This window comes from Rhinopithecus bieti, unplaced genomic scaffold, assembly GCF_001698545.2.
Source record: "Rhinopithecus bieti isolate Rb0 unplaced genomic scaffold, ASM169854v2 scaffold_9383, whole genome shotgun sequence".
NCBI classification, from domain to species: domain Eukaryota; kingdom Metazoa; phylum Chordata; class Mammalia; order Primates; family Cercopithecidae; genus Rhinopithecus; species Rhinopithecus bieti.
The window spans coordinates 1,910,043-1,930,147 of record NW_016806471.1 but is presented as its reverse complement, the minus strand read 5'-3'; the positions used below and the strand labels follow the sequence as shown (position 1 = coordinate 1,930,147).

The 20,105-nt window shown below is 40.1% G+C and overlaps 1 protein-coding gene across 4 annotated transcripts in view; it reads left to right on the top strand.

Annotated features, from left to right (window-relative positions):
* Window positions 1-20,105, top strand: part of IDE (insulin degrading enzyme) — a 113,749-nt gene that overhangs the window by 85,886 nt on the left and 7,758 nt on the right. For 3 of the 4 annotated variants that reach the window (XM_017876746.1, XM_017876748.1, XM_017876747.1), the window contains exons 15-22: window positions 787-931; window positions 4,232-4,342; window positions 5,251-5,371; window positions 9,591-9,682; window positions 10,940-11,051; window positions 14,049-14,216; window positions 15,883-16,155; window positions 18,642-18,703. In XM_017876746.1, coding sequence (XP_017732235.1) covers window positions 787-931; window positions 4,232-4,342; window positions 5,251-5,371; window positions 9,591-9,682; window positions 10,940-11,051; window positions 14,049-14,216; window positions 15,883-16,155; window positions 18,642-18,703 — 1,084 coding nt within the window. Of the gene's footprint in view, window positions 1-786; window positions 932-1,422; window positions 1,568-4,231; window positions 4,343-5,250; window positions 5,372-9,590; window positions 9,683-10,939; window positions 11,052-14,048; window positions 14,217-15,882; window positions 16,156-18,641; window positions 18,704-20,105 lie in introns of all 4 variants that reach the window. The other variant, XM_017876749.1, reaches the window with a different exon arrangement.

The following is a 20,105-nucleotide window of genomic DNA, read 5'->3' as shown; positions in this document are numbered from 1 at the left end:
CAGGTCGTTTAACTTGCATTTGAATCCTAGCTCTGCTGCCACGAACTCAGGGGACCTGAAGAAAATTATGTTTCTTATCTGGGAAATGAAGTTTAGTTGATCGCTGTGGTTGTTTAGTTCTTGTACTCTATAATTCTTTCTTCTTTGTTCTTTCTCATTTAACTATTTTTCTATTTTAGTTTTTTTCCCTAGTTTTGGCTGCTGCTATATGATAGAAATTATCAATTATTTTACTGACAGTTCTCTAGCTTTACTGTTTTGGGGAAAACTCAGGGATAAGCTAACATTTTCACAGGTCTCAATTTTTCTAAGTTCATGTAATTACCACAGACACATTTCCCAGTCTTTTACTCCTGTCCACCAAGGGTGTGACTTGATTGGAGAGAGAAGGAAGACATGCAAATGCTGTATCTGTTCTGTCGGCTGTGCTTCTCCCGTTAGCCTAAGCATAGCCATGCATTTTGGCCCGTTCCCACTCCTCACATACCCTGCATTTCTAACTTGTCAGTTCTGCCACACCATCTGGGGTAGGCAGTTCCTTCTCCTTCTTCGCCACCAGCAGTGCGTGCGCACGCGCGCGCACACACACACACATACACATACGTTTCAGGCTTCTTTTTCAGACATCTTGTTTTTTTCCTCATAAGAAGAAATAACCTCAAGAATTCAACCATATCCTCAGGAAATCATATTAACCGGTGTTCAATATCTTGATCCTTCTCAAAAGGCCATATCACATTGAGAAGTAATAAAATCAGCTATTTTACTGTCAACATTTTCTTCCAGCCCATTTGCTTATGTGGACCCCTTGCACTGTAACATGGCCTATTTGTACCTTGAGCTCCTCAAAGATTCACTCAACGAGTATGCATATGCAGCAGAGCTAGCAGGCTTGAGCTATGATCTCCAAAATACCATCTATGGGATGTATGTAAGTACCCACGCCTTAGAGCCTTCCACTCATCAACATTTTTTATATTGATTTGATGGAAGCATTTTTTGATTGAGGGTATGAGTTTAATTTCTTTTTTTTAATCTTTATGGCTAATCATATTTTCTCATTTAATTTTTAAGTTAGCTCTTATTCTAAGTGTTCAACTACATACCATTCATATTATGCAAATTTTCCTTGATTTCTTTTTTTTTTTTTAATGTCTTTCATCAGAATGTCATATTTTTCTACTCAAACAAAATTGGACCCTGATTTAGGTTTAGATCTTACCCATTCTGTATTTAAAATCTTGGTCTTTGGCAAAGGAAAATGAAGTCTTCCTTCTTTTGTAAAACCTAAGGTTGTCATATACTATTTCCCTAGAAATCCAGATCATGAGGCTGCATATCCATACTCTTCGGTCATGTTTCTTCATTACCATGCCACTGCTTGAGGTATCAAAGCATTTCTTTTGTTTTTCTTTTTGTTAGTCGCTACATTTATGCTGATCCTCTTCATTGCAACATGACATACCTGTTTATCAGGTTATTGAAGGATGATTTAAAAGAGTATACATATGCAGCACGCCTCTCAGGTTTGAGCTATGGCATTGCATCAGGAATGAATGCAATACTTGTAAGTAAAATGAAAACCAAAGAAAAGGCACCACCCCGTTTAAGCATTATGTTGAGCTTGGGAAAACTATTAACTTCTGCATTTTTAAACAAGAAAGTTGATGGTTTTCTTCCTTGCACCTTTTTGATGATTGAAGAACTCAAATTAGTGTTAGTTCCACTAATGAATGATTTAATAAAGTTTAGTGCATCTTGTGAACATGTATGTGTGCTACATTTATTTGCATGTTCTTCTGCCTGAGATGTTTAACATATTAATCCTGAAAGCATGTTGTTCTTTCCATATAATTGAGTATATTAACATCTGTAAGTAGAAGATATCAATAGTTGTTGTGGTGATTGAATTTTACTTATAAATAGGCTCCCTTTATTTCTGCAGATAGTAGTATAAAGTTTCTATATTCAGATAAACCTGACATTTTAATTTATTTTGTAGCATGCACCATTACCTATTTTATGTGTGTTTTAAAATAAGCATTATTAAATCCATCTAAGAAATAACTAGATCCTGTCTTTGGAATGTGTTTTCAAGCTTGCTTATATCTCAATTCCAAGTTAACATCCCTTTCATAGCACACATTCATCTTCACTTTTCTTGAAAATGTATCACATATTTTAGTAAAAATGAAAACAAGAGCATTTTGGGGTACTCCTTATTTAAATTCTTACACAAAAGATTTTAGGAGTTTTAAATTTTATTTATTTTCCTGTGACTTTTTTTTCTTCACATAAATAAATTCTCTGGTAACTTTTGTTTAATGTATAAGAATGTATATTAATCTAACCATTCTCAGAGTCCACAGAAGTTTGAAGCTCAGAGATCAAAATTAACTCCAAATAGAAAAGTAATCATCTGTTTTCTCTTTTTTTCTGTTGATTTTTAGTAGCATATTACCATCAAAACACATAATATTTATTTATGACAGAATGGGTTTTCTGCTAATTGTCAGTCTAGCTCCTCCAGTAGGAAACATGATGTGCTTGCCATGGCCAGTGGCCTTCCCTCCTGCTGAGGTTCTTGCCTATCATCCTGCGCAGCATGGAGACTTTCATGATATTCTAGCTGCAGTGTATCCTCTACTGCTTTGGGTGCCACCATGTGGAAATATCATGATAGAAATTCTCCATTCCCCACTTCTCAAAATGTTAGGCATTTAGAGACAAAGTAAATTGTGCTAAGTTGGCTGGGCACAGTGGCTCACGCCTATAATCCCAGCACTTTGGGAGGCCAAGGCAGGCAGATTGCTTTGAGCTAGGAGTTCAAGACCAACCTCCTAGGCAACATGGTAAGACCCTGTCTACAAAAAATACAAAAAAATTAACCAGACGTGGTGGTACATGGCTGTAGTCCAGCTACTCTGGAGGCTGAGATGGGAGGATCGCTTGAGTCCGCGGAGCAGAAGTTGCAGTCAGCCGAGATTGTACCACTGCACTCCAGCCTGGGTGGCAGAGTCAGACCCTGTCTCAAAAAAAAAAAAAAATGTGCTAAGCCAAGATCCTGATGATACATACGCTGTATCCTTCTTACATGTTTGTTTTGCCATTAGCTTTTGGAACAGCAACAGAACTTATCAAATAAGCAAGTGGTTAGAATTGTGGATCTTGCATGGCACCGTGCCTCGTGCCTATAGTCCCGGCATTTTGGGGGGCTAGGCAGGTGGATCACCTGAGGTCAGGAGTCTCACTATGTTGCCCAGGTTGGTCTTAAACTCTTGGGCTCAAGCAATCCTTCCATCTCAGCTTTCCAAGTAGCTGGGATGACATGTACATGCCACTATGCCCTGTGATTTTTATCTTCTTACCTCAGCTATAAAAACCTTAAGCCTGCCATTCATTAGATATTCTTTTTGAAGAAAAAACTTAGCCACATTCTACAATTAATTTTATAATGAGAACTTGAATTTTGATGATGTAGTATATGCCACCATAATTCGATGTTAGGTGAGTTTACTTACTGTTGGTTTTGTTTCAGAAAAGTAAAATTATGCTTTTGGGTATAGAGATTGCTAATGGCCAGGTACTTTGGCTCACACATATAGTTCCAGCTACTTGGGAGACTGAGGCAGGAGGATCACTTGAGCCCAGGAGTTTGAGTCTAGCCTGGGTACCCTAGCAAGACCCTGTCTCGAATGAATGAATGAATGAATAAATAAATAAATAAATAAATAAATAAATTTTTTAAAAAACATGGTTAAGGCTGGGCATGGTGGCTCACACCTGTAATCTCAGCACTTTGGAAGGCCGAGGCGGGTAGATCACCTGAGGTCAGGAGTTCAAAACCAGCCTGACTAACATGGTGAAACCCCATCTCTACTAAAAATACAAAATACTAGCCGGGCCTAGTGGCGCACATCTGTAATCCCAGCTATTCTGGAGGCTGTTATAGGAGAATTGCTTGAACCTGGGAGGCTGAGGTTGCAGTGAATCGAAATCGTGCCGTTGCATTCCAGCCTGGGCAACAAGAGTGAAACTCTGTCCCAAAAAAAAAAAGATGGTTAATGTTATCTTCCTGTTACACTATATTTATATATTTATGAGACATTAAAGTGAATGTTTCATTTTTTATATGTCTTTTGGAATTTTCTACATGTTTAAAATCAAGTCGTTTATTTGGAAGTTGTTTTGTGATATTTTAGACTTTTAATACCCTGAATTCTTTCTGTAGCTTTCCGTGAAAGGTTACAATGACAAGCAGCCAATTTTACTAAAGAAGATTATTGAGAAAATGGCTACCTTTGAGATTGATGAAAAAAGATTTGAAATTATCAAAGAAGCAGTAAGTTTTCTGAACCCTGTTTTTTTATTCATAAGATAATATTGCTGTGTTATAAAAAGTTTTCATAATAGTTTTCATAAAAGAAGCAAGGAGTAAAAGAAGCATTCATAACCCTGTTGCAGTCATCTCACCTTGTCTTTGCAAAATCTGATACTCCAGCCAGAAAGAAAGCCTAGTTGACTCTTGTGGACACCTGGCCTCTTCTCTGTGGGTGCCAAGAGCTCACTGCAATTCAGAGTTGCAGCTCAAAATTTCAAAGAGAAGTACTTAGTGGCTGTCAAGGCCTCCTTGAATGTTCCATCCCAACCTCCAGTTCAGAAGAACACACAATTCATCAGACTGAGGTCTGCTTTCCCACAAGACCTTGTCACATTAGAGCACACTATTTGGGTTTGACATATCTTCCACTTAAATTCAATTCATATTTGGCCCAGTAATGGAAGTACGGGATGAACAGCTGCTTCTTCTGAAGCTAAACTGTGACCTTTTCTTGTATACCAGAAGAAACTACCATCAGTTTTCAAATAAAGATCCCATATTTTATATGGCTACCTATTTGTGTTGTTTGCTTATGGAGACTTTGGGGATGGCTTTATAGCATAGAACCTAAAGATTCCAAAAGACATCCCTGAAAACTAGGGATAACTTTCTGAGGGACGAAAGATATCCCATAGTGAAGGCATTTATAGTCCGTGTCAGATGCTGAACAAATGAAAAAGCATGCACTTTTATGTAAGTATCGGAGAGGAGTAAACCCCATTCTTAATTGTATAACTTCAGAAAGGGGAAAGAAGAAAATATCCTAGTAACACATAGTTTATAAAGAATTGAAATTTGATTATAACTGGACTTTTGAAATGATTTTTAAAAGATTTATAAAATTAATGAAAGCATGTCTCCTTCACTAGTATATGCGGTCTCTTAACAATTTCCGGGCTGAACAGCCTCACCAGCATGCCATGTACTACCTCCGCTTGCTGATGACTGAAGTGGCCTGGACTAAAGATGAGTTAAAAGAAGCTCTAGATGGTGAGACTTTCTACTTAAAGCTTAATACTTTCTTCATTTTTTTCCTAAATTCATTTTGGTTTATTCTGATATTGACTGTTTATACTTTTAAATAACGTGTAGTTCTATTAAAACTGGCTATGCCTATGTTTTATAAAAACAGTGGTGGGCAGGATGGCTATAATTAACAGTAACATATACTTTTAAATAGGTAGAAGGAAGATATTGAACATTCCCAACCCAAACAAATGATAAATAAACTTGAGATGATGGATATACTTAGTACCCTGATGTGATCACTATACGTTATATGTATATATAATAACATCATTATATACTCTATGAATATCTACAGTTATTATTTCTCAATTTAAAATAAAATAAAAAAAACAGTGGTAGCTTTGAAGTGGTTTTTGCATTCAGGCAGGTTAGCCATATATACTGTTTTCAATCTGGACCTATACCAGTTAATTATTACTATTTTTAGATTTCTGCAGACGGGCTGGGTGCGGTGGCACGTACCTGTAATACTAGTACTTTTGGAAGGCAGAGACAGGAGGATCGCTTGATCCCAGGAGTTTGAGACCAGCCTGGGCAATATAGTGAGACTCTGTCTCTACAAAAAATAATAAAAATATTAGCTGGATGTGGTAGCATACACCTGTGGTCCCACTTACTCAAGAGGCTGTGGCGAGAGGATTGCTTATGCCTGGGAAGTTGAGACTACAGTGAGCCATGATTACGCCACTGCACTTCAGCTTGGATGACAGAGCAAGACTCTGTCTGTGCCTCCAAAAAAAAAAAATTTTTTTTTCTGCAGAGTAAATGCTCTGACCCAAGTACTAACCTTGTTAATAATGAAGGTTTTTTGTTTGTTTTTTTTTTTTTGAAGACAGAGTGTGCTCTGTTGCCCAGGCTGGAGTGCAGTGGTGCAATCTCAGTTCATCGCAACCTCTACCTCCCGGGTTCAAGCGATTCTCCTGCCTCAGCCTCCCAAGTAGCTGGGATTACAGGCGTACACCACCATGCCCAGCAAATTTTTTGTATTTTTCGTAGGGACAGGGTTTCACCATGTTGGCCAGGCTGGTCTTGAACTCCTGACCTCAGGTGATCCACCCACCTTGGCCTCCCAAAGTGCTGAGATTACAGGTGTGAGCCACTGCAACCGACCAATATTGAAGTTTTAAGAAAAGAAAAAGTTAGCTGAACTTCAAAGTCTTAACACACAATGTTCAGGCTTTTTTTTTTTTTTCCTGCTTTAGCATCCTTAGATCAGTTTAGTTAAAAATTGGAAAATGTATAAAGCCTAAAGAGTCATCTTTTGTTGTTTTTTTTTCTAGAATCTTAAATCTATTTTTCAGGAGTTTGGCTTGAAAATCTAAAATTCTTGAGAGCAGTGATTATACCTTCCTTCCATACTTCTTCACCTAGTATCTAGTATAATATTATGCCCTCAGTGTGTATCTAATGAATGCCTATTGAATGCAAGGAAATTACTTTCAGGATTTCTTTATTGTGAAAAAATGTAGATTGGTATCACCCTTTATTATTGTTTTAGATTTTTTACTTCTCAACGTTACCTCACCAATTAATCTCTCTTCCTATGTGCTCAGTCATAAGCATTAAAATACAATAAAAATAATTCTGGGCTGGGCGTGGTGGCTCATGCCTGTAATCTCAGCAACTTTGGGAGGCCGAGGCAGGTGGATCACAAGGTCAAGAGATCAAGACCATTCTGACCAACATGGTGAAAACCATCTCTACTAAAAATACAAAAATTAGCTGGGCATGGTGTCACGCGCCTATAGTCCCAGCTACTTGGGAGGCTGAGATGGGAGAATTACTTGAACCCGGGAGGCAGACGTTGCGGTGAGCTGAGATCGTCCACTGCACTCTAGCCTGGCAACAGAGAGAGACTCCATCTCAAAAAAAAAAAAAAAAAGGCTTCTGTTGAATGTTTTAATAACCTTTTATGACAAGTTCTTATACTTATGTAACACTATGCTTTTGATGTCTTCAGTGACACAAATTGAGCAAAGTACTGAAAGTCATTATTTTGTTGGTTGCCTCAGGCATTGGATAGGAGGCTAGATTATGAAAATCATTAACTAGAACAGGTGCATTTTTTATCAGGACAAATAATATGCTTTTCTTTGCAAAATGATTATGGTCATATCCAATTAATAGCAAGAATTATACCTTTAAAAAAATACCACACAATTAATTTTAAATGTTTTCCAAAACAAAGCCTACTTTTATAATGATCAAAAAGCAAAGGTTTGAGGGTTTTTTTCACCCTTCGTTAGAATCTGGGTCAGATGGCATGTTAATTTTAAGCAGAATAAGCTCTATAGTATCTCAGAGGGATATGAAGGCTTTCTAAAATGGATTTTATAAAGAGAAAAGTCAGTACTTTTTTGGTTTAAATTTTTCTGCTCAAGTAAATAATTATTCCATTTTGATATATATAATCCTACAATAATCCAAAATGGCAGAATGGCTTCATTTGGAAACAACTCAGTGTGAGAGGCTGCCTCTTCAGTGACTCTAAATCATTCAGCTATCCAAGTGCCAGGGTAGCAAGAACTTCAGGGTTCAGTGTGGTCCAGCAGCATTTACTGACTACCATGCACCCAGCCCAAAACTCCAGGTGTTGAGATTAAAAAATAATCAATTAAACATGGCAAAACCCCATCTCTACAAAAAAATACAAAAATTAGCCAGGCATGGTAGTGCATGCCTGTAGTCCCAGCTACTCAAGAGGCTAAGGCAGGATAATCGCTTGAACCCAGGAGGCGGAGGTTGTACCACTGCACTTCAGCCTGGGTGACAGAGCAAGATTCTGTCTCAAAAATAAATAAATAATAATTTAAAATGATCAATTAGATGGGGTTTCTTTGATGAAGGACCTCCAGTCTGGTGAAGTGTGAATGTGAGTAGATCATTTTAATAGAGAGAGACAAGGGGGTAAGTATTGTGATGGAAAGCTGCAGAGTGCTGAGGGAGCCTAGTGAAGAGGACTCCTAAGGCAGTACAGTGGAGTAGAATGAACATCCACTTTGGAACTGACCAAGGATCAAATCCCAGCTCTGCAATTTACTAGCTTAATGACTTTGAACAACAGACTTAAATTTTCTTAACTTAATTTTCCTATCTTTAAAGTGGGGATAATAGTACCTACTTCATAGTGTGAAAGATAACATCTGTAAAATTCCTGATTTGTGGTAAGCACTTGTTATTTCCATTCCCGTGTTTCTCCTTAAATGTCTGTCACTGATTTTAGCATCCATTGGTAGATCTTGCATGTAGCAATTATTATTATGGTGTCCTAATGGAGAAGGGACAGCTCTTCCTTACAGAAGGATTAAATCAATATATATAAAAAGAATGAGGGAAGTAGAAAAATTGCCATTAGAACTCCGTAGTAATAATTGCTACAGGCAGTAACCACTAATGGATGCTAAAATTAGTGGGTCAAGTTTAAAGAAAAAAAAAATATTTGTATAATCTCATTTATTTTTTCCAAAATAAATATTTAGTAATTACAATAGGAAAAATAGGTGTAGATGGGCAAGTGGGCTTTTCCAAATTGCATATAGAGCATATATGAGTTATTAGATTATAAACAAAAGAATAAAATAATACATTTACAGTGAGGACATGTGGCAGACACCACCTTAACCAAGTGATCAGTGTTAACATCACTAAGTACTACAACATATCAACTTCATGAGTCCCCTGATAGGATGCAATGAGAAAGGTGCATTACCTTTGTGGTATTCTTTATAGTAATACAGACATGAAATCTAATTGTGAGAAAACACTAGACAAACCCAAATGAGGGACTTCTATAAAATAACTGAACAGTACTCTTCAGACGTCTTAATGTCATGAAATAAATGGAAAGACTGAGAAACTGTCAGAGATTAGAGAGAACTGAAGACATATGACAGCTAAATGTAATGGAGGGTTGTGGATCAAATCCTGGAATAAAAAAAAAAAGACAAAAATGGGAAAAATCCAAATAAAGTCTGTACTTTGGTTAATAGTATATACCAATGTTAATTTCTTAGTTTTGATGGTTCTGAAAGATGTTAACATTAGGGAAAACTAAGTGAAGTGTTTGCAGTAACTCTCTGTACTATTTTTGCAAATCTTTGGTAAGTCTCAAATTATCTCAAATTAAAAAAAAAAAAACCCTCATAGGTAGCACTCACTATGTCTTCTTACACCTTTGCAGATGTAACCCTTCCTCGCCTTAAGGCCTTCATACCTCAGCTCCTGTCACGGCTGCACATTGAAGCCCTTCTCCATGGAAACATAACAAAGCAGGTGGGTGGTTGAGGTTTTAGCAGTCTTTTGTGGATCATTGCAAGATATTTTTTCCCTCTAGTCTTTCTCAAGATTGTTAACCAGCATGGTGTGATAAGAAACACATTAGAGTTTACTCAACCGTCTCGCTCTGTGGAGGAAGGTAGAGCGCACAGGGAAAGTAGAATGATGGTGATTAACTGAGGACCTACTTCCATGGCTGCCTCTTCTGCTGTTTCCTACCTTATGCAATCATAGGAGGAAATGGGAGTAATTATCCCTACTCTGTATAGGGTGGCATAATTGTATAGTAGATAAGAGCACGTGCTGTAGAATCAGACAGCCTGGATTCAAATCCTGGCTCTGCTATATACCAGATCTGTAATCTTTTGAAAATGTCTTAACTCTGTGCTTATCTGTTTTCTTCTCTGTAAAATTAGTTATAGAAGCGCCTACATCATGTGTGGTAAGGATTAAATAGTACATGATAAGTACTTAGCACATGGAAAGCACTACAAAATTTCCGTGGCAGTCTTGTCTCAAGATCCCTCAGTCTCGGCATGGTGCAGTGGCTCACGCGTGTCATCTCAGTACTTTGGAGGCTGAGGCAGGAGGATTGCTTGAACCCAAGAGTTCGAGAGCAGCCTGGGCAACATAACTCTACAAAAAATTGAAAACCAGCCAGGTGTGGTAGCGCATGCCTGTAGTCCTAGCCACTCAGGAGGCTGAGGCAGGAGGATCTCTTGAGCCTAGAGGTTGAGACTGCAGTGAATCATGATTGTGCCATTGCACTCCAGCATGGGTGACAGAATGAAACTCTGTCTCAAAAAAAAAAGAAAAGATCCCTTAGTCTCTACCACTCTGCTATACCCCCTCCAGCACAATATGCCCAAGGTCAGATGTTAATAAGTGGCAGAAGCAAGATTCTTACCAAGGTCATTTTATCTACAATAAAACCTATGTTTGCCTCCCTTGCTTTTCTGTGACCCCAGGTGTCTGTAGTGAGGATCATTTCACTTGGGACCATCTTGGGCAGTGCCTTTTTCCAGCATCAGCATCAGTGTTGATGATTGTTTGGGTGTCTGTTTCTTTCACCACTACCGTATTGACTCTATTGCAAAATGACCATACTGACAAACTCAGTTTTTATCCATTTGAGTAGGATCAAATGTATTTAAGATTTAAAAATCCACTTTTATGATAAACAAAGCTAGTTTATTTCACAAACAAGATATGTTTATGTTTTTGTAATATACTGGGACATATCTTTTTCTACAGGCTGCATTAGGAATTATGCAGATGGTCGAAGACACCCTTATTGAACATGCTCATACCAAACCTCTCCTTCCAAGTCAGCTGGTTCGGTATAGAGAAGTTCAGCTCCCTGACAGTAAGTAGAGATGTTGTAACTTTGGGGATGGACTACTTTGACATAACAGTGTGGGTGATTACAGGTGGACTGAATTTGGTATAGTTTTATGCCAAAGATTTACCTGGGAACCTCTACTATTTATAGAAGTATGATTAGAGATAGATAATTCAGCCAAAAAAATTTTTGGTAGGAGGGCCAAAGTAGTAAAATTGGAGGTAGGCAATAATTTTGAAGAGAATGATACTGGAATTGATGGGTACTTGAATGAACAGGAATTAGGAAGTAAAAGTATCACAGAGCTATTGACTATAAGTCATGAAATAAAATACATTTATAAAAATGGAAACTGGAATTATAATATTTAATTGGAAACCCATAGGATTCTTTGGCAGAAATAGTTTTAGGAAACCCACAGGTGCAGATAACATGTAATCATTACAAATATATTTTTATAAGGGATTAACAAAGACTTATTGAATTTATATATTGCAGTTTACAATGCTGGGTTACTTTTACATTAACAGTGGTTTCTTCTGATAAAAACTCATTAAGCATTATTGTCGATATTGCTCAAAACTGTGTAATAGAAGGTATATTAAATGAAGGAAGAGAAGCTTTTTTTGGCCAAGCTTGATTGTTTGGCTGTTCCCTATGCATTAACCATCTGTGCTGCCTTTTCCCCCCAGCTATTTTATCCTCCCAAAATGGTGTTCTTTCTGCCTTCTTCCTCATGGGCCAGTGCCTACATCCTACTTCTTCCAGGCCTGTTTTATAAGCTACTTATTCCACTAAACTTTTTCTAAAACTCCCAGCTAGAAATAATCACATCTACCTCTGGACTTGCAGCACAATTTTTCTGAACCTCCCTATTCAAGCTACTTAGCACTTCTCTTGTGTTGGGATTGAAGTGCATCTCCATCTTCTAATTAGACTGTACTTTCCTTAAAGCCAAAGTGTGTCTGTTTCATTTGAGTAGCTTCTAAAGCAACTGGAACATATTATTACTTCAGGATACCTTTGTTGAACGCTTAGAGATACGTTGAGCCCAGCTCTGCTGTTGTGCATGACCACTCATCACAGATCTGGTAGTGGTTTATTTCCAACTTTTGCTAGTTTATTCCTCAGTCACTACAACCAGGGCAAGAATCAGGATATGCTGATTCCACTACAATTAGAGAAAGACTCAGGATATGCTTTTCAAGAGCCATAGCAGTTGACTTCAAAGTGAGGCCAGTCTAGAAACAATATTTCAAAGTGAAATTCATCTTTCCTACTTCTTTTGACTCCACTCTCCTCTTTCTGTCTCTTTCCTAGGATCTTATCTCTTTTGCCTCCTAAGTACCCTTCCAAATTTTTCCATGTTCAAAAATAGCCCAGTTCACAGCTCATTCTCAAAATGCTAGGTGGTAGGAAATCATTCTGAATTAGCCAACTGATCAGATGTGAATGCTTTAAATAGTTCTTCACTTAACTCTCCATGGAAAGGCTCTTACTGTTTAAAAATAAAATATTCAGGCCAGGGTGGTGGCTCATGCCTATAATCCCAGCACTTTGGGAGGCCAACGTAAAAAGATTGCTTGAAGCCAGGAATTTGAGACTAGGCTGGGTAACATAGTGAGAACTTGTTTCTACAAAAACTTTAAAATAAAAAAAATTAGTGGGCATAGTGGCACACACCTGTAGCGGAGGCTGAGGTGGGATGATCGCTTGAACCCAGGAGATTGAGACTGCAGTGAGCCATGATTGTGCCACTGCACTCCAGTCTGGGTGCCAGAGTGAGAGACTGTCTCAAGTGAAAAGGAAAATGTTCAGGCATTATAAAGGGGATGTTTTATTTATCTTTATTTTTATTATTTTTTGAGATGGAGTCTTACTCTGTCACCCAGGCTGGAGTATAGTGGCGCGATGTCAGCTCACTGCAACCAAGGAGATGTTTTAGAATATGTGTGAAAAAGGCCAGGCAGCCAGGTGCGGTGGCTCACACCTGTAATCCCAGCACTTTGGGAGGCCGAGGTGGGCAGATCACCTGAGGTCAGGAGTTTGCAACCATCCTGGCCAACGTGGTAAAACCCTGTCTCTACTAAAAATACAAAAATTAGCTAGGCATAGTGGCAGGCACCTGTAATCCCGGCTACTTGGGAGGCTGAGGTAGGAGAGTTGCTTGAACCTAGGAGATGGAGGTTGAGACTCCATCTCAAAAAAAAAAAAAAGGGGCCAGGTGCGGTGGCCCATGTCTGTAAACCCACCTTTTTGGGAGGCCAAGGCAGGCGGATCACCTGAGGTCAGGAGTTCAAGACCAGCCTGGCCAACATGGCAAAACCCTGTATCTACCAAAAATAGATACATTAGCCAGGTGTGGTGGCATATGCCTGTAGTCCCAGCTACTCAGGAGGCTGAGGCAGGAGAATTGATTGAACTCGGTAGGCGGAGGTTGCAGTGAGCTGAGATGGCACCACTGCACTCCAGCCTGGGTGACAGAGCAAGACTTTGTCTCAAAAAAAAAAAAAAAGGTATGAAAAAGCTAGAAGAATGTGAGGTGGGTGAGGGAGAGAGGCTTACAGGCCACGTTCCTCTCTTTCTGCTTGTTTTGTTTTGTTTTGTTTTGTTTTGTTTTGTTTTGTTTTGTTTTTTTGAGACAGGGTCTCACTCTGTACCACTGGAGCGCAGTGGTACAGTCACAGCTCACTGCAGCCTCAAACTCCTGGAGTCAAGTGATCCTCCTGCCTCAGCCTCCCAAGTAGCTGGGACTATAAATGTGAGCCATGTTGCTGGCTCCCCTCCTTCTGATGAGAGGGAACTTAGTGCTGCCAATTTATAATCAGAAAGTTTGACTGTTGGTCAAAGTTGGACATGATCAGAAAAGTGAAATCAGTGAAATATAACTCCAGGCTTCTCTACCTCCCTTTTCTATTAATGTCTAAATTATCATCCGTAAGTGTGGGCAGACATAGCATTGACTTTATTAAACCCCAAATAAGTTTTTGAACTTGCTGCTGTCTTTTTGAAACTTCCTAGGAGGATGGTTTGTTTATCAGCAGAGAAATGAAGTTCACAATAACTGTGGCATCGAGATATACTACCAAACAGACATGCAAAGCACCTCAGAGAATATGTTTCTGGAGCTCTTCTGTCAGATTATCTCGGAACCTTGCTTCAACACCCTGCGCACCAAGGAGCAGTTGGGTGAGAGGAAAGTGGGGAAATAGCAGGGTACTGTAGACTTTGATGAATTATTTTCCCTGTAAAACATTTTCCACATTTTCACCTGACAGTGTATCAGGCGTGCTCTACTTAGAGAGACTTGAGAAAACCTTGTTACAGAGAATCCACTTCTAAAAGATAAGCAATCACTATCTTATGGACATTAAAGCAATTCTTTATGAGATGATACTGTATATTACATACATGTCAATGAAAGGCATTTTAGGTGGGGGGAAAGGATACTAAGGACAAGCTTATGGATAGCAAGATGAGAAACAAGCCATCCAGAGGAGCTTAGATTCAATAAAGTTTGAGTTCCTTGAGGGCAGGTATTATCTCTCATTCATCTTTATATCCCAAGCCTGGAACATACAGAAGGTTCTCAGCAAGTGTTTGCAGTTTTAGACATTGTTAAAAGTCTGGAGGTCCTGGCAGATTTGATCAGTGAGGAAAGAAGTTCAAAGAAGCCCCAGTAATGACAGAAGGGAACCAGTGAAAAAAGGATGAGTCTCTCCAAGTACCCGTCGTTGTTTAAATACACATTGTGCTAGGTGCTGGACATGGAAAATGGATGCTCTGGATGGTCCTTCCTTTCAAGGAGCTCACAGTCAAATCAGGATGGCAGGCCTGTAAAGGAATAATTTTAGTACAGCATGGTAAATATTATTATAAGAGCTAAAACTATTGGCTGGGCACAGTGGCTCACGCCTGTAATCCCAGCACTTTGGGAGGCTGAGGCAGGTGGATCCCCTGAGGTCAGGAGTTCAAGACCAGACTGGCCAACATGGTGAGACCCCATCTCTACTAAAAATACAAAAATTAGCTGGGCATGGTGGTGCATGCCTGTAATCCCAGCTACTCAGGAGCTGAGGCAGAGAATCACTTGAACCCAGGAGGCAGAGTTTGCAGTGAGCGGAGATCGTGCCACTGCACTCCAGCTTGGGTGACAGAGCGAGATTCCATCTCAAAAAAATCAAACTATGAGTGGCTATGTTGAAGAAAGAAACTTCCTCAGAAGTGAGACCCAGAGGCACCACAGCTGTTGAAGGTGGTGGATCAGGGCAGGGCAGCTGAAGGAGATAAGCCAAGAGCTTGGTTTTGAAAAGGTGTTGAAGGGAGGTAGTGCATGGCTTCATGAGATAACATGGAAGTATGACTTTTAGTTAGCTTCATCTCTAGAGAGTTGCATTCTGAATGAATTGGTTCAGGAATGGATTACTTAACAAGAAATACAGTAGGAGAGCCAGGTTCATATGCTGAACTTGGATGTTAAAGGAAACACAGCTAGGACTGTGACTAAGGGATGAAAATGAGTCCAGCATTTTATAGTCTAGGAGTAACTTTAGCATAAATTGAAGATGATTAGCTAGCAGAGAGTGAGGAATGACAAGATGGGAGTTTGAATAACGAATAGGGTTTTTTTCCTAAGAAGAAGAAAAAGTCGTCTCCAACCTTGTAATTCTTCAGAGAGCTCTTCTGCTCTGTCCTTAGGAACTGAAACTATCTTAAGTGCTCATATTTCTTTAAGAGGCGAGTAATCTAAAACCTTAAACTAGATTTTATTTGCTCAGACAGGTTAGTTTTAAAGGATTAAAATGACCCAGGTCTCAAATGCCAAGGTCCTGACTGGCTGATATCTGTGTTTCAGGCTATATCGTCTTCAGCGGGCCACGTCGAGCCAATGGCATACAGGGCTTGCGATTCATCATCCAGTCAGAAAAGCCACCTCACTACCTAGAAAGCAGAGTGGAAGCTTTCTTAATTACCATGGAAAAGTCCATAGAGGACATGACAGAAGAGGCCTTCCAAAAACACATTCAAGCATTAGCAATTCGTCGACTAGACAAACCAAAGAAGCTATCTGCAGAGTGTGCTAAATACTGGGGAGAAATCATCTCCCAGCAATATCATTTTGATAGAGGTAAGGTAAAATTAGGGCCCCAACATTTATGGCATTCAAGTAACATTTGATTAAGGCCATTCTACAAAATGGTATTCATTTTGTAGGTGATATTCCATTTCCTATTTGGGGAGTTGGGGTGGGGGGATGGCTGGCACTTTTAAAGAACTGTTACTTAATTTAACTCCAGTTTTCTATTAGAAACCTTATCTCTTTTTTTCCTCCAAACCTAGACCTGGATCCACCCATATCTCACAATAAAGTATTAATAATAATATCAATTTCACATTTTTGTTTCATCAGTGTATCCTGAGATTCTGATCACAGGTACCTAAGTATCTATTTCCCATAATACTAAAAAAATGAGATAATACCAGATTGAACCCCTTTGAGGCAAATGCTACCCTTGAGCCACAGGAGATTTGCCTATAGGGATCTCCAAAGATTTTTCACTCCTTTCAGATTTGGGAGAGCTGTGATTCTTGAAGTCTCCTGTCTTGAATCAGCTTCCTTTCACCTTGCTTCTAGAGCATAGATTAACAATGAATTGTGCCAAGCTGTACTAGAAGTCAGGGGATGTGGGTTGTGTTCTTACTCTGACACCAACAAGCTAAAATTCTTGGTCAAGACACCGTTTTTGGACCTCAGTTTCCTTACCCATAATTTTTATTTTTGTTTTCTTCTTTCAGACAGTATCTCACTCTGTCAGCCAGGCTTGAGTGCAGTGTGTCATCATAGCTCACCATAGCCTTGAATTCCTAGGCTCAAGCAATTCTCCTGCCTCAGACCCCCAAAGTGCTGGGATTATAGGCATGAGCCACCATGTCCGGCCTACCTATAATGTATCTGGCAGTTGGATTCACTATTAATGATAATAGTATCTCTCATTTATTGAGCATTTACCATGTACCTAGCGTTGTGTTATTGTCATATATCTTTTTCCTAATTCTCACTGCAGCCCTATTAAGTAGTTGTTATCCCCCATTTCCAGATGAGGAAACTGAGGCTCAGAAAAGTTGAGATGACTGGCCAGGATCCAAAAGCTCATAACCAGACAGCCAGGATGTGAATCCAGGCTGGCCTGGCTCCTGAGCCAAGGCTCTTACCCATTGCACTATATCCACTTCCTTTTTTTTTTTTTTTTTTTTTTTTTTTTTGAGACGGAGTTTCACTCTTGTTGCCCAGGCTGGAGTGCAATGGCGCGATCTCCGGCTCACCGCAACCTCTGCCTCCCGGGTTCAAGCAGTTCTCCTGCCTCAGCCTCCCAAGTAGCTGGGATTACAGGCATGTGCCACCACTTTGTTTTTTTGTAGAGATGGGGTTTCTCCATGTTGGTCAGGGTGGTCTCGAACTCCCAACCTTAGGTGATCCCCCCGCCTCGGCCTCCCAAAGTGCTGGGATTACAGGTGTGAGCCACCACACCTGGCTCCCCTTTTTTTTTTTTTTTTTTTGAGACAATTTTGCTTTGTCACCCAGGCTACAGTGATGTGATCTTGGCTCACTTCAACCTCTGCTTCCCGGGTTCAGGTGATTCTCATGTCTCAGCCTCTCCCGAATAGCTAGGACTACAGGCGCACTTCACTACACCTGGCTAATTTTTATATTTTTAATGGAGATGGGGTTTTACCATGTTGGCCAGGCTGGTCTCAAACTTCTGGCCTCGAGTGATCCACCCACCTTGGCCTCCCAAAGTGCTGGGATTACAAGCATGAGCCACTGTGCCCAGCCAGCACCCACTTACTTTTATTTGAAATCAAAGCAAATGGTCACTTAAAAATGTGGATGCTTGACTGGGCGCAGTAGCTCACGCCTGTAATCCCAACACTTTGGGAGGCTGAGGTGAGCAGATCACAAGGTAGGAGATCAAGACCATCCTGGCTAACACAGTGAAACCCCATCTCTGCTAAAAATACAAAAAAAAAAAAAAAAAAAAGCTGGGCCTGGTGGCAGGCGCCTATAGTCCCAGCTACTTGGGAGGCTGAGGCAGGAGAATGGCATGAACCCAGGAGGCGGAGCTTACAGGGAGCCGAGATTGCACGTCTGCACCAAAGCCTGGGCGACGGAGCAAGACTCCATCTCAAAAAAAAAAAAAAAAAATGTGGATACTTGGCCAGATGCGATGGCTCACGCCTATAATCCCAGCACTTTGGGAAGCTGAGATGGACAGATCACTTGAGGTCGGGAGTTCAAGACCAGCCTAGCCAACATGGCAAAACGCCGTCTCTACTAAAAATACAAAAATTACCCAGACGTGTTGGCTTGCATCTGTAATCCCAGCTACTCAGGAGGCTAAGGCAGGAGAATCACTTGAACCCAGGAAGCAGAGGTTGCAGTGAGCCGAGATCTAGCCACTGCACTCCAGTGTGGGCGACAGAGTGAAACTCTGTCTCAAAAAATATATATGGATACTTAAGAGTCTTGGAGTGAAGTATATTGTCATTTAGTGTACTGTTCTGGGCTACTTCATATGGAAATGTTAGTAAAATATTGTTTAATTACTTTTTCAGATAACACTGAAGTTGCTTATTTAAAGACACTTACCAAGGAAGATATCATCAAATTCTACAAGGTAAGTCAAATTCATATATTTAGATTTTGACTCATAAGAAAGTATTGTAGGGCTGGGTATGGTGGCCTACACCTGTAATCCTAGCACTTTGGGAGGCCAAGGCGGAAGGATCGCTTAAGGTCAGGAGTTAAAGACGAGCCTGGCCAACGTGGTGAAACCCCATTTATACTAAAAATACAAGAATTAGCTGGGCATGGTGGCATACACCTGTAATCCCAGCTACTCAGGAGGCTGAAGCATGAGAATCACTTGAACCTGGGAGGCAGAGGTTGCAGTGAGTGGAGATGATGCCACTGCACTCCAGCCTGGGAGGCAGAGGTTGCAGTGAGTGGAGATGATGCCACTGCACTCCAGCCTGGGTGACAGAGTGAAACTGTGCCTCAAAAAAACCAAAACATCTATTGTATGTGCTATATTGTGTGTTGCTGCTTTGAAGCCATTCAGGCTGGATTTATGAAGGTGTTTTTGTGGATTTAAGTTTTTTGACACAAACACTTAATGACTTTTAGAATAAAGACAGTTTTTATTGAACCAAGTACTGTTTTCCTTTCCCTCTAAACCAAGTTTGCCGAACCTGCAGCCTGCAGGCCACGTGCAGCCCACGTTATGAGATGTTTTGCAAAATTTTTTTTTTTGTTTTAGCTTATCAGCTATTGTTAGTGTATTTTACGTGTGGCCCATGACAGTTCTTCTCCCAGTGTGGCACAAGGAAGTCAAAAGATTGACCCATGCTCTAAACCAAGGACTGTGACAGCCCTTCCTGACTTCCAAATCTACCTTTTTAGGCACGCTTTCAGTTTCTTCTCTCTGTTCTCCACCCTACTCTGCAAAGAATATTGCTGAGCTTGTTTGGTGGGAAGGAAGAACGAAGAAAACAAAAGAACTTGAGAATCAGATTATTTTCCAAGCTCTGACAACTATAAATTGTCTTCACCCATTTAGGTGCCACTATGGCCGCTTTTTAAAATAAATGATTACTCACCTTTGAATCATGGTCAGAGATATTGTAAGTTTTACATGCTTGTGCTCACTGAGGAAGTTTATCAAAAGGAAAGGGAGGCACCACCATTAAAGTGTTTCCAGCAAACTTTAAGAGATTCACACCGGCTGGGTGCGGTGGCTCACACCTGTAACCCCAGCACTTTGGGAGGCTGAGGTGGGTGAATCATGAGGTCAGCAGTTCAAGACCAGCCTGGCCAACATAGTGAAACCCTGTCTCTACTAAAAATAAAAATAAAAAATTAGCGAGGCGTGGTGGCGGGTGCCTGTAATCCTAGCTACTCAGGAGACTGAGGCAGGAGAATCGCTTGAATCTGGGAGGCGGAGGTTGCAGCAAGCTGAGATCGCACCACTGCACACCAGCCTGGGCAACAGTGCGAGACTCTGTCTCAAAAAAAAAAAA